General features: G+C 37.5%; 1 protein-coding gene across 1 annotated transcript in view; it reads left to right on the forward strand.

Moving 5' to 3' along the window:
• Nucleotides 1-14,957, forward strand: part of EML5 (EMAP like 5) — a 168,523-nt gene that overhangs the window by 108,731 nt on the left and 44,835 nt on the right. The window contains exons 22-23 of the mRNA XM_034992521.1: nucleotides 13,368-13,520; nucleotides 14,241-14,372. Coding sequence (XP_034848412.1) covers nucleotides 13,368-13,520; nucleotides 14,241-14,372 — 285 coding nt within the window. The remainder of the gene's footprint in view (nucleotides 1-13,367; nucleotides 13,521-14,240; nucleotides 14,373-14,957) is intronic.

The following is a 14,957-nucleotide window of genomic DNA, read 5'->3' on the forward strand; positions in this document are numbered from 1 at the left end:
TTAATTACAAAATTACTGAAGTCCTAATGGTTTAAATATTATGAAATAGTTATCTCCTTCAAACATTCAGTAAGCAAATACTATTTTCTTCAGCAAATGAGTATACAACTTTTATGATGCTGAGGCTTAACGTTTTATAAAAGTAAGTCATAGGGGCACCTGGTTGGCTCAGTTAAGCATCCGACCCTTGATTTCAGCTCAGGTCATGATCTCATCTGGGATGAGCCCCGTGTCAGGCCTTATGCTCAGCGGGGAGTCTGCTTGAGGATGCTCTTTCCCTCTTCCCTGGCCCCTCCCCTTGCTTGCTCGCACGCTCGCTCGCTCTCTCTAAAATAAATAAATCTTAAAAGGTCATTATAGTTAATGTAGATTGTCCTATGAGAATTTTGCCAAACAAGTAATTTCATTTATAGTAACAAGTTCTAGAATAACCAGAAATATAAATATGTAACATGAACTAATGTCTATGATGTTAATATCTATAAAGCAAGTATTTTCTTTTTTTTTTAAGATATTTTTATTTATTTGAGAGAGAGAATGAGAGAGAGAACATGAGAGGGGGGAGGGTCAGAGGGAGAAGCAGACTCCCTGCCGAGCAGGGAGCCCAGTGCGGAACTTGATCCTGGAACTCCAGGATCGTGACCTGAGCCGAAGGCAGTCGCTTAACCAACTGAGCCACCCAGGCGCCCAAGCCAGTATTTTCTAAATATTGCTAACCTTTCACACTTTTTGATGTAATGATGTATTAGAAGTTTCTGTTAGAAACTTGTACTCCCTGACTTTAGCTTTTAATTATAATCAAACCCTGTTTTTTTTCTCCCTACCCCTTCCTCAACTCTAGTAACCATCAGTCTATTCTTTGTATCTGTGAGCTTGGGTTTTTGTTTTGTTTTAGATTCCACATATAAAAGAGATCATATAGTATTTGTCTGTCTCTTCACTTAGCTGATACCCTTGAGGTCCATCCATGTTGTCAGAAATGGCAGGATTTCATTTGTTTTTATGGCTGAATTAAATTCCATTGTATACCATAATTTCTTTATCCTTTCATCCATCAGTGGACATTTAGGTTATTACATATCCTTGCTATTGAAAATAATGCAGCAGTGAACATGGGAATGAATATATCCTTCAAATTATTGTTTTCATTTTTTTCAGATAAATACCCAGGAGTGGAATTACTGGATTATATGGTAGTTCTGTTTTTGATTTTTGTACTGTTTTTTGTACTGGCTGAACCAGTTTACATTCCCACAGCAGTGCATGAGGGTTCTCTTTTCCCCACATTCTTGCCAATGTTTGTTATTTTTTATCTTTTTGATAATAACCATTCTAATAGGTATGAGGTCTGTCTTATTGTGGTTTTGATTTGCGTTTCCCAGATGATTAATGATGTTGAGCATCTTTTCATGTACCTGTTGGCCATCTGTATGTCTTCTTTGGACAAGTATCTATTCAGATCTTCTGCCCATTTTTTAATTGGATTGTTTGTTTTTTCACTATTGAGTTGTAGGAGTTCCTTACATATTTTGAATGATAGCCCCCACTCAGATATATGATCTGCAGCTATTTTCTCCCGTTGGGTAGATTCCCTTTTCATTGATTTCCTTTGCTGTGCAGAAACTTTTTAGCTTGTTGTAGTCCCACTTGTTGATTTTTGCTTTTGTTGTGTTTGATTTTGGTGTTAGGTTTTTAAAAATCAGCAAGACCTGTGTCAAGAAGCATATTACTGCCTGTGTTTTCTTCTAGGAGTCTTATGGTTTCAGGTCTTACATTTCTTTCAGGTTAATTTTTGTGAATGGTGTAAGATAGTGGTCCAGTTTCATTCTTTTGCATGTGCCTGCCAGTTTTCCTAACACCATTTATTGAAGAAACCATCCTTTCTCCATTGTATAATCTTGGCTTCTTTGTCTTAAATTATTTGACCATATATGTATGGGTTTATTTCTGGGCTTTGTATTCATTTCCATTGATCTATGTGTCTGTTTCTATGCCAATACCATACTGTTTTAGTTACTGTAGCTTTATAATATAGTTTGAAATCAGAGCTTGTGATGCCTCCAGCTTTGTTCTTTCTCAAAAATTGCTTTGGCTACTCAGGGTCTTTTGTGGTTCCATACAAATTTTAGGAGTGTTCTATTTCTGTGAAAAATACCATTGGAATTTTTTAAGTAGACTCTATGCCCAGCATGGCACTTGAACTTGCTACCCTGAGATTAAGAGTCACATGCTCTACCAACTGAGCCAGCCAGACACCTCAGTACCATTGGAATTTTGATAGGGATTGCATTGAATCTATATTTTGCTTTGGGTGATATGGACATTTTATAGTATTCTTCCAATCAGTGAGCACAGAATATCTTTTCATTTATTTTGTCTTTAATTTCATTAATGTCTTAATAGGTTTCAATATATAGGTCTTTCACCTCCCTGGTTAAATTTATTCCTAGGTGGGTTTTTTTTTTTAATACAATTATAAATGGGATTGTTTTCTTAATTTCTCTTTCTCAGAGTTATTATGAAGAAATGCAACAGATTTTTGTGTATTGATTTTGTAGTCTGCAACTTTACTGAATTTTATTCTGACAGTTTTTGATGGAGTCATAAGCTTTTCTATATATGATGTGTCATCTGCAAATAGTGACAGTTTTACTTTCTTTGTAATTTGGATGCCTTTTCTTTTTCTTCTCCCCTCCCCCACCCCACCCCCGATTGCTCTGGCTAGGACTTCTAACACTATGTTGAATAAAAGTGGCAAGAGTAGACATCCTTGTCTTGTTCCTGATCTTAGAGGAAAACATTTCAGCCTTTCACCATTGAGTATGATGTTAGCTGGGGGCTTGTCATATGTGGCCTTTATTATGTTGAGGTAGCCTTCTTCTATACCCACTTTGTTGAGAGTTTTTATTAAGAACAGATGTTTAATTTTGTCAAATGCCTTTCTGCATCTAATGAGATCATGCATTTTATCCTTTCTTTTTTTTGAAAGAGAGAGTGAGGGGGCAGGGGCAGAAGGAGGGGGAGAGAGAGGGAGAGAGAATCTTAAACAGGCTCCATGCTCAGCATGGAGCCTGGCATGGGGCTTGATCTCAGAACCTGGAGATCATGACCTGAGCTGAAATCAAGAATTGGATGGTTAACTGACTGAGCCACCCAGGGACCCCTATCCTTCATTTTGCTAATGGTAGTGTATCACATTGACTAATGTGTATATGTTGAACCATCGTTGTATCCCTGGAATAAATCCCACTTGATCATGCTGTATGATCCTTTTAATGTATTACTGAATTTAGGTTTGCTAATACTTTGTTGAGGATTTTTGCATCTATGTTCATCAAAGATATTGACCTGTGATTTTCTTTTTTTCTGGCATCTTTTCTGATTTTGGTATTAAGGTAATGTTGGCCTTGTAAAATATGTTTGGAAAAGTTCCTCCCTCTTCTGTTTTTTGGAAGAGTTTGAGCAGGATTGGTATTAATTCTTCTTTAGGTACTTGGTAGAATTCACTGGTGAAACCATCTGCTCCTGAACTTTTATTCATTGGGAGATTTTTGATTACTGACTTAATCTCCTTGCTAGTAACCAGTCTGTTCAGATTTTCTATTTCATCATGATTTAGTCTTGGCAGGTTGTATGTTTTTAGGAATTAATCCATTTCTTCTGGGTTGTCCAATTGTTGGCAAATACTTGTTCATAGTAGTCTCTTATGATCCTTTTATTCTGTGGTATTGGTTGTAACACCTCCTCTTTCACTTCTGATTTTGAGTCCTCTCTTTTTTCTTGGTGAGTCTAGCTAAAGATTTGTCAATTTTATTTGTCTTCTCAAAGAACCAGCTCTTAGTTTCATTGATTTTTCTATTGTCTTTTTAGTCTCTATTTCATTTATTTCTGTTCTAATCTTTATTTCCTTTCTTCTACTAACTTTGGTCTTCAGTTCTTTTTTTTTTTTCTTCCTAGTTCCTTGAGGTGTAAAGTTAGATTATTTAGTTCAGATTTTTTTTGTTTCTTAAGGTAGGCATTTATCACTATGAACTTTCCTCTTCGAACTGTTTTGCTCTATCTCATAAATTTTGGTAAGTTACATTTTCATTTTTGTTTGTCTCAGTATTTTTTTATTTTATTATGTTATGTTAATCACCATACATTACATCATTAGTTTTTGATGTAGTGTTCCGTGATTCATTGTTTGTGTGTAACACCCTGTGCTCCATTCAATAGTGCCCTCTTTAATACCCATCTCAGTATTTTTTTTATTTCTCTTTTAAGTTCTTCTTTGACCCATTGGTTGTTTAGTAGCATGTTGTTTAATCTCCATGTATTTGTGAATTTTCCAGGTTTCTTCACGTAATTAATTTCTGGTTTCATACTGTTGTGGTTGGAATAGATGCTTGATATGATTTTAGTCCTCTTAGATTTATTAATACTTGTTTTGTGACCTAACATTGATCTACCTTGAAAATGTTCCATGTGTACTTGAGAAGAATGTGTATTCTCTTGTTTTTGAATGGATCTTCTGTAAATATCTGTTAAGCCCATCTGGTGTAACATGCCATTTAAGGTCAGTGTTTCCTTATTAATTTTCTGTCTAGATGATCTATCCATTGATGTAAATGGAGTATTAAAGACCCCTACTCTTACTGTATTGCTGTCTACTTCTCCCTTTAGTTCTGTTAATATTTGCTTTATGTATTTAGGTTCTCTTCTGTTGGGTACATGAATACTAACAAATGTTACATCCTTTTGTTGCATTGGCCCCTTTATCATTATGTATTGACCTTCTTGTCTCTTATTACAGTCTTTATTTTAAAGTCTATTTTGTCTGATAAAAGTATAGCTGCCCAGATTTCTTTTGGTTTCCATTTGCCTACAATATCTTTTTTCGTATCTGTACTTTTATTTTGTGCATGACTTTACTTCTATAGTGTGTTTCTTGGTTTGCCTCTCTCTTTTTATTTCCCTTTGCTTATTTGTTTTGTTTCTTAAATTCCACATGTGAATGAAATCAGATGGTATTTTTCTTTGACTTATTTCACTTAGCACAATACTGTCTAACTCCATCCATGTTGTTGCAGATGGCAAGATTTCATTCTTTTTGATGGCTGAATAATTAGCAGCTCTTTCTCTTTCACATCTGCTGTGTAACCTACCTATTAGGTATTTGATTTTGAGAATTCACCTTAGATTTTTTTTATAACATATCATTCCTTGTTTATGTTTTAGCCTTCCTCTCTTAAGTCTTTAATCTTTACCTATCAGATAAAGAATATAAAATCTAGTTATCTGACATTCTTTGGGATCTGACTATGCTGTGTTTTTTCTTTCTGCTGTTTAGGGGTTATTTTTCTGCTGACTCCCTCCTGGTGTGCCATTTTCTTTTGTGCTTGAAAATTTGGATTGTAAGTTTATGTTTAATTGGGCTTTCTTTACCTGGAGGGATTCTCCGAGGTCTGGATCAAAGGTGTTCTTCCAGAGTGATTTTGTGTCCTTCTCCCAGGTGCCTAAGTTGCTACCATCGAGAACTACTAAGGATTTCTTTAACTAGGATTGCATGAATCCTGTAATTAGCATAGCTTGAAATCTAGGATTTGTATAAGCCACCCTACATTTGTGAGTCCTCAAGTATGATTTTTTTCCCCTCTATCTAGAACCCAGGGAGCATACACAAGTCTATTTCCTGATGTCTTTCTTTACTCCCAGGCATAATTTTAAAAGTCTACTCTTAAAAAAGTGTACTCTTCCCTTGAGAGATGATTGTAATACTCAATAAAAGGACAATACAGGGACGCCTGGGTGGCTCAGTTGGTTAAGTGTCTGCATTCGGCTCAGGTCATGATCCCGGGGTCCTGGGATCGAGCCCCTTGTCAGGCTCCCTGCTTGGCGGGAAGCCTGCTTCTCCCTCTCCCACTCCCCCTGCTTGTGTTCCCTCTCTCGCTGTGTCTCTCTCTCTCTCAAATAAATAAAATCTTTAAAAAAAAAAAAAGGACTAAATTGTAAAGTTAACCACCGACAAACTTGTATAAAATATTTTTTAAGGGGCACCTGGGTGGCTCAGTCGTTAAGCGTCTGCCTTCAGCTCAGGTCATGATCCCAGGGTCCTGGGGTCGAGCCCTGCATCGGGCTCTCTGCTCAGAGGGAAGCCTGCTTCTCCCTCTCCCAATCCCCCTGCTTGTGTTCCCTCTCTTGCTGTGTTTCTCTGTCAAGTGAATAAATAAAATCTTCCAAAAAAAATATTTTTAAAAAAAGAAGTAAATAGTTTATGTATACACATAATAAGCGTTTATGTATAGTCCCTGTTTCCATAACTGGTTATGGGCTGTGGTTGATATCTCTGACTTCCTTTTTCTATTTCCCATTTCATATTTTCTTTGTCCTTTTTTTTTTTTTTAAAGATTTAATTTATTTAACAGAGAGAGACACAGCGAGAGAGGGAACACAAGCAGAGGGAGTGGGAGAGGGAGAAGCAGGCTTCCCGCGGAGCAGGGAGCCCAATGCAGGGCTCAGTCCCAGAACCCTGGGATCGTAACCTGAGCCAAAGGCAGACGCTTAATGACTGAGCCACTCAGGCGCCCTTGTCCTTTTTTTTTTTTAAAGATTTTATTTATTTGACAGAGAGATAGCGAGAGCAGGAACACAAGCAGGGGGAGTGGGAGAGGGAGAGGCAGACTCCCCACTGAGCAGGCAGCCCGATGCGGGAGCTTGATCCCAGGACTCTGGGACCATGACCTGAGCCGAAGGCAGATGCTTAACAACTGAGCCACCCAGGCACCCCAATATTTTCTTTGTCCTTAGCCAGAACCTCAGGTGGTTGGAGTTATTTGGCTCATGGGGTAACCCAAACCTGTATTGCTAAATGATACAAAATCTCAGTATCTCTACCTGTGTTTTTCCCTGGTTGCTGTTCCATTAAGTTTTACCATTGGTTATGGAAGACTAAGAAACGTCCCAATGAGTCCCCCTGGGTTCCAGATATAGTCCCCTTTGCCCTCAGTGTGTAGCAATAACTCAGTTTCCCCTCTGCAGTTGGGATCAGTTACTCCAGCTGGAAGAATAACAGCCCCTTTTCTTGTTGTTTCACTGGCATAAAGAGCCCAACATGACCAGGTGGCAGTCTCACCTTCTCATTCAGAGGAAGCATTCTGTCCCCTGGTGAAAGAATTCTCCCTGCTCTTGGGAGATAAGACTAAATCAGCAGAACTCAGAGTTGCCAAGATGCAAAACAAAATTGTGCAAGTTCGTTATTAGATTGAATGGTGAGAAGAGTCACTCCCACTTCCACTTCTTGATTTCCAGACCCATGTAATCAGGCTATGAGGTCTACAGCACCATGTAATGGTCTATGATTCAAAGCGTATATTGCATCCTGTAAGACAAAATCCCAGTCTTTGACGGTATTGTTTCCCAGATGATGCCATAAATTAGTTTTCAGTAAGCCATTCCACTGTTAATTAATTGTTCTGTTAGTAGCTTTTTCTGAGTAGTGGGAATTGTGATAAAACTAGTTAATTCCATGGGTATGAGTCTAATGCTGGACATTTTTTGCTATAGGTTCCTTGATCAGAAGCATGAAATTTGGTGATGGTGGAAAAGGCGTCCCATGTGTCCATGGATTGTGGTGCTAGCAGAATCATAATGGTCAGGGAAGGCAAATCCAGAATTCATGTCTATTCTAGTAAGGATGAATCTTTGCCTCCTCCATAATGGAAGAGGTCCAATATAATCAGCTTGCTACCAGCTGGCTGGTTGGTCTCCCTGGGGAATGGTGTTATAGCAGAAGTTCACTTGGTCTCTACTGTTAGCAGATTAGACACTCAGTGGTAGTGATAGCAAGATAACCTTGAAAAAGAAGGTCCATGTTTTCTAAGTCAAACATAAACACTGTCCTTGCCTCCACGGGCCCACTGAGTAAGTGCTAGCTGGCTAGAAGAAGACGCTTCTCTGAGGTCCACAGAGCATAGTATTTTGTCCTCCTGATCATTGAGAGTCTCCTCTGTAGTGGACACTTTTGTTTGGCATTCCATAGGACACAAAAATCTTCATATCCTTTGCCCTTTCTGAAAGTTTCATTTTCCAGATTTCCTTGTCTCTAATCTTCTAATCCTGAAAGAATCCAGTCCTCAACTGATCATCCAAATAGTTAACAGATGCTAATGAGTCAGTGTAAATCTGTCCATCTGGTCATCTTTCACCACAAAAGTGGAAAACCAAATGTACTGCTTGAAGTGCTACCCATTGTGAAATTTTACCTTTACTGCTATCCTTCAGGGTCACCCCTGAGTGGAGCTGTAGTGATTTCAGGTGGATACCAACATATACTGTATAGGAACATCTGTAAATCTGGCTCAAGTTTTTTTTTCCTCAGTCAACTGATTGTTAATGAATACCTGTGAGGCCATAGGTATAGACTGAGAGAGAGAAGAGGTATTGTAGCAGGGATTATTGTTGGATTCTGAGCCACTTGTTCGTGCAAATTACTTCTGACTTCCAGATCTGTGGAAGACTGGTCTTTTATATACCATTTCCATTTGATCATAGATTGCTGCTTAGGACACATAGTCACCTGATATCCCATAGTTAGGCATTTACTCTCTACCAAGGCCTAGTAGCAAGGCCAAAACATCTTCTCAAAGGGAAAATAGGTATCTGTAAAGGAGGGTATGGAATTTTCTCCCAAATCTAAGAGATCTGCAGTACAATTCTCCTTTACTAGCTTTCCAGAGGCTTCATATAGCATCCTTGTTTACCACAGACACTTTGAGTATCATTGAATTTGCTAGATTATAAGGCCCAAGTGGAAGATTAGCTTGCCTCCTCTTGTTCTAGTCCCCTGGAAGCCTTTTAAGTGACTTGATAAAGGGGTAGAAGCAGCTCACTCAAATGTGTAGGCTTCCAAAAGGCATTACAGACATTTTACTCCTTTTGTTTGTGGTAGGTTTTGGAAGGTGTAGCAACCTTTCACTTTAAAGGGAATATCTTGACGTATTCCATATCATTGGATCCCCAGAAGCTTCACTGAAGTGGCAGGTCCCTTAATTTTTGTGGTAATTATCTTCCACTCTCTTGATTCAGTCTAAGACATCTAAAGTACTTGTTGCTTCCTGCTCCCCAGATCCATTCTGCATAATGTCATCAATGTAGTGGACCATTGAGATGTTTTGTGGAATGTCAAGATGATCAGGATCTCTGTGGACTATACTATGGCAAAAAAAAAACAAAAAACAGGAGAGTTGAATAGCCCTGAGGCAAGGCTTTGAAGGTGTGCACAGATACAAGCCAGGTAAAAGCAGACTACCCTGCTGGTCCTTACAGATTGGGGGTGGAGAAAAAAAGCTTTAACCAGGGCAATAACTGCATGCAAAATGTTAAGGGCTATGTTTGTTTGTGCTGGTAAAGATCTAAAAGAGTATCTTCAGTTAGCATCGCTACCTGATTAAATTTATTATCATAGTTAGTATCTAAAATTCATCTTAGGGGCGCCTGGATAGCTCAGTTGGTTAAGCATTCAACTCTTGATTTCAGCTCAGGTCATGATCTCAGGGTCCTGCGATCAAGCCCCAAATCGGGCTCCACACTCAGCAGGGAGTCTGCTTCTCTTCCTCTCCCTCTGCCCGTGAGAAAGAAAGAAAGTGAGAGGGTGGTGGGGGTCTCTCTCACTCTCTGTCTCTAAAATAAATCTTTAAAAAAATTAAAATAAAATCCATCTTATTTCACATAGACCAGACAGTCAAGTTTAAATGTGATAGGTGTTTTCACTAGTGCATATTTTCAGTCTTTGGTAATGCCATTAATTTTTGCAATTCTCAGGCTTGCAGTTTTGCATCTAATTTATGATCTTGAGAGAGGAATTTCCAGGAGTTTGCACTTATTTCTTCCTGTTGTAATGACCCTTATCCCATGGATCACAGAGCCAATTAGTGGATTCTACAAGTTGCCAAGTGTATCTGTTACAATTCAGGAATTGGATGGAATCCACAGAATTAGTGTTAGTTCAGAGCCCCTGTTTACTAATTCCTGAACATTTGAGTATTTCCTTTTCTTCAGTTGAACCATTTGTGACCACTGATTGTTGGAGAAAGATTTACTTAATATACTGTGGCGTTGCTACAGGGTCCTTCTCAATGGGACTTAGCCTTCCCTTTAATCAAGGGGCTCTGAGTAGATGAATTGGCTCAGGTCTGAAAACAGGCTAAGAATCTGTGACTTTCCATTATGGTAACTGAAGTCAGGTTTTTTAGCCACCAGGTCTGGAGTTTTTTCTATTATATAGATCAAACATTAATCTAGTAGCCTACTCATCTATTTCATTCCTGCAGACGCCATGATTGATTAGTCACCAACAGAAATCTCCACAGGCCAAAACATTCTGATTATTAGGACATTCCTGCTCCCCTTTTTGGTAAAAGAATCTGCTCTGTCTTTTAAGTGCTGCTCTTGGCTTCTGCTTTTCCTAGATGATCCCTATTGAATCAGGGAGCCCATATTAATGGAAACATCTCCCTTTCCTGATCTACATAGGAGGACATCACAGAGCTTTTCAAAGATGTAGATGTTGCCCTTGATTAATGTATTTCTCAATGCTTTTAAAGGGACTGTTTTCTAGACTTTGGGGGGCAATGTAGTTGGTGGGCAAGTATACAGGTTGCATATGAGAAATCTACTTCAACATTCTTACCTCCCCAAGCTTTTGGATTCCTTCCTCTATATGAGAGGTCAGCAAATCCAGCCCACCTCCTGATTATGTAAATAATATTTTATTGGGACACAACCATGTCCATTCATTTATGTATTGTCTAGGTCTGCTTTTGTACTACAGTAGCAGAGTTGAGTAGTAGTGACAGAGACCATATGGCCTGCAACGCTGAAAATATTTACTCTCTGGTCCTTTAAGAAAAGGTTTGTTGCCAACCTCTGCCCTAGAGCATGCTGAGATTTGATCCAAGGTAGGGGTCTAGTGACAGCAGAGAAGTGGTTGTGATAGTTCTTCAGAAGGCTAAACATCCCCTGCAAGGCATCTACCCCAGAAGGTCAGTCTTCCCAGGCACAGGAGAGCAAACTTGGCGCTGGCCGTGAGACTCAGAATAAACACAGAAGTTCAAGATTTTCAGTTTTGTCTGAATCTAACCAGATGCTCCCATTCCACAGTTCAAAGTTCCTTCCTTCCCAATCAGTGCCCCATCACATAAGAAACTTGGTGAAACTGGGAATTCAGCTGACATTGTAAATTTGCAACCTACACAATTAAATTTTGTGTTTAATTTTAGCAACATCAGCCCATGGTCTCTAGTCAGACCATGACTCGTGCTGAGAGTTTAAGGATCTGAGTTTGTTACTTCTTTCTGTTAAATGTTCCATGCACTCAGTGGAATCTTTTGCACAGCATAGTCCTTGCAGTCATCATTCTTTTTGTGATGGTCAAAGGCAACAGCCTCTTGGACTCTGAGGCATTTTACTTCAATTAACTGCAGGAGATAACTTGATTGTTATGCCCATACATATACCCTGGATTACTAACATCCCATTTCCCGTTGGCAAGGGCTCAGCACTGTGCTTAAACCCAAAGGCATGACTCAACCAATTCCAAAAATCCCATCTTTAATGATCTGTCTCCTGTGACTACTTCAGTACCAATTCTATACCAATCAAGAAACAGAAACGACCTTAGTAAGTTGGAATAGGGAAAATTTAATATTGAATAAGTGTTGTTAACCAATAAAAGGTGATTACTAAAAGGGGTAAAGAGGATTCTAAGGAGTATAGAAGCAAACTGCAGAAAGCTGCCACCTGTAGATTGGTGGGTGCTGATTAAGGAAGGACCCCTTCCTCTTTCCCCAGCTGAGATTCAGATCTCTTTGGAGAGATGTGAGTGCCATAGAAAAGAAACTTGCCAGAGGGCTAGTCTAGGAAATCTTTTGCTATGGTGGCAGAAAAAAAATCTCATCCCAGCCCCAGCCCCCATACCTACCCTTGCCCTGTTGTTAATCTGCTCTCCTGGTTCCAGCACACCAGGAGAAAGAAAAATCCCTTCCTTCTTCTTTGGCCTTGCAAGGACCTTCCAGTACCCTCTACTGGACAAAATCAAAGTAGCTGGAAAAGGAAAAATGTCTATAGGGCTTAGTTCTAGTATCACATAGCCCGAAAGAAAAGGGTGAATTTGGAGCTGAGAGGCAATAAATTAATAACAAGCTTTTATCCAGCTCATGACTGTGACTACTGTCTGTATGCTACTGTCTCCCATATTTATATCTCTAGTCTAGTCTTCTCCCTTGAGCTCCAGAGAAGTGTAATTATACCACACTGCCTTCTTGATGTCTTCACTTGAATTTCTCATAGGTATCCTTAACTTTATGGGTACAAAACTGAACACTTGAAAAAAAAAAAAAATGAACACTTGGACCTCCTCTAGTTTTTTCCATCTTGGTAAATGACATCACCATTCAAAAAAAAAATATCCTTGATTTTATCTTTTTCTCCTGCGCTCCTCCCTTTAGTCAGAGTCCTGCCAGCTCTATCTTCAGAATATCCAAATCCTAACCTTTCTCATCACCTCCACTCCAGCTACCCTGATCCAGGTTGCCATCATCTCTTAAATATCAGAAATACTTCCAGATTTCTTCATTATGTTCTTGATAATTAAAGGATAAATAAATGACTTGTTCTCAATTCATTCTGTAACTTTTCATTCTGTGACAGCTGTACCCCATCCCTCCCTCTCCAAATTTTATGCAAGACACCAAAAGTCTTAGGGCTTTTGAATATGTCTGCCATATCCCTTGCTGTCAGGACAAGCCCATTTTTGTTTATTTCCCAATATATATTAACCCTTATTTTTTAAAATTAATAATATTAGCATCATTATTTCTTCATGCATGGTTAGATCTTTCATGCATGGATAGATCTTCCTAGATTTAATAATTTTCATATTATATCAAAATATATATCAAAAATATTTTCATATTTTTTCAAATTTGAAAGCATTTTTATAAAAATGGACTTATTCCTTACATTTCTGATTTGTTGGATAGAAACTACAGAGGTAGCAACCTCCCACTAAAAGACATTTCCACATGTCATTGGCTTTTTATGTTAAAATCTCTCATTCTTTCTCATCAACTTGATTTTTTAAGTTTTTAAACATTAGTACTTTTGTTACATTCAGAAGAGGGAAATGGTTTGTATTAATTATTGCTTAGAATTTCATACCACTGATTTCAGTAGAAAACTTTGTTGCCTGCATCCCTTGACTGCTTTTGAATATTGATTTGAGGCCATAATAAATACAGGAATTCTCTTTGAAATTAAAGGTTCCTTAAGCACATAATTTTTTTAAATAGAAGAAAATTGCCTGATATATACTCTCTCTCTCTTTTTAGGTGGGAGATGTTGCTGTTTTTCTCCTGATGGTAAAGCTTTAGCTGTAGGTCTGAATGATGGAAGTTTCTTAATGGCAAATGCAGATACTCTAGAGGATCTTGTGTCTTTTCACCACAGAAAAGATATTATTTCAGATATTCGATTTTCACCAGGTAAGGTATCATTGAAATCATATTTGATTATTAACTTGGGGTGGCCATGGGCAAATATATCAATATGTAATTTTTATTAACCATTATTTTATCTTGGAATTTTAATTTTTTGAGAGAAAAGACAGTATGGTAAAAGGTAAAATTCCTGAATTAGATCAGTGGCAAAATATCCAGCTTAATACCAATTCTGTCACTAAATAAATAGGCTCAAGCCAAGGAGCTGTTCTGAGTTTCAGTTTCCTCATTTCTAACATAGAAGGATTGGGTGACTGTCTTCATTATATTCTTAATACTTTTGAAATTTTGCACTAATTTTGCTTTAGCAATTTCTGTGGTATTATATCTGAAGAAACCCACTGTAATGTGGGAAGTACTAACATGAAGGCAAAATTTACTTATGTTGGTTTACTTCCATTTTTTCTAAATTTAGAGGGGTTTTTAAAAAACTTTTTTTAGTTAAACAAACTGTATTATATGATATATAATTTTTGGCCTTTTCTTTCCATTGAACTGTCTCACTACACTAAAGAAAACATTTTATTTTGTTAGTCATAATATGCTTGAAAAAATACAGATTATCACTTGATACAGGTTTTGTTATAATTTACAAAACACCTAAGAGTTCCTCCAAAAAAATGTTAAGAAAATTAACTCTAGTTGTAGAATGTAAAAAATATTTCTAAAGATAGAAAATCTCAAGCAAATATGTTTCTGTTATAGGTTCTGGGAAATACCTTGCAGTAGCATCCCATGACAGTTTTATAGATATATACAATGTGATGAGTAGTAAACGAGTAGGAATATGCAAAGGCGCTACCAGTTACATAACCCATGTTGATTGGGACATTAGAGGTAAGAATTTAAATAACCTATTTGGTAAAAGTCCCATTTGATTTAGTATAACTATTTTAGAGAAACAGTGATTCAACAGATGAGTTCAGAATCATTGTGAGAAACATTCTCAAAATTACTTTCCACTCCTTTATTTCACATCTGAAGGTGAATGCTGTGAGTTTAGATTTTTCAATACTTCCAATATAATTCAAGGGATAGTACAGTAAGTGGCAAATTCTTTAATTTGTAAAGTAAATTAAATATTATGTAAAATTTTTTAGTCATTTGTTGTGGCTCTTGTCAGATAAGCTTAGTATAAATAATAATTGAAAATTTGGAAAATAGATACATTAATGAGGATTTTAATGTCCTCTCCCCATCATTCAATAAAACGCATTTCTTAAAAATAATCACAATTGTATAACATACAGAATTTAATGAGTGTCTTTGTTTTTTCAGTAGAATGCATTGCACATGGCAGTGTTTAATAATTTAGATAAATGCTAAATATTTTAAATGCTCTATAGTTTTGTTTCATGTATTCATTTACATAAATCTAGTATTGTTAAAGTTTTTCCAAACATAATTAAACAAAAAGCTTTT

The sequence above is a fragment of the Mirounga leonina genome, unplaced genomic scaffold (assembly GCF_011800145.1).
Source record: "Mirounga leonina isolate KUSES-001 unplaced genomic scaffold, KU_Mleo_1.0 Mir_82, whole genome shotgun sequence".
In the NCBI taxonomy this organism is placed as follows: domain Eukaryota; kingdom Metazoa; phylum Chordata; class Mammalia; order Carnivora; family Phocidae; genus Mirounga; species Mirounga leonina.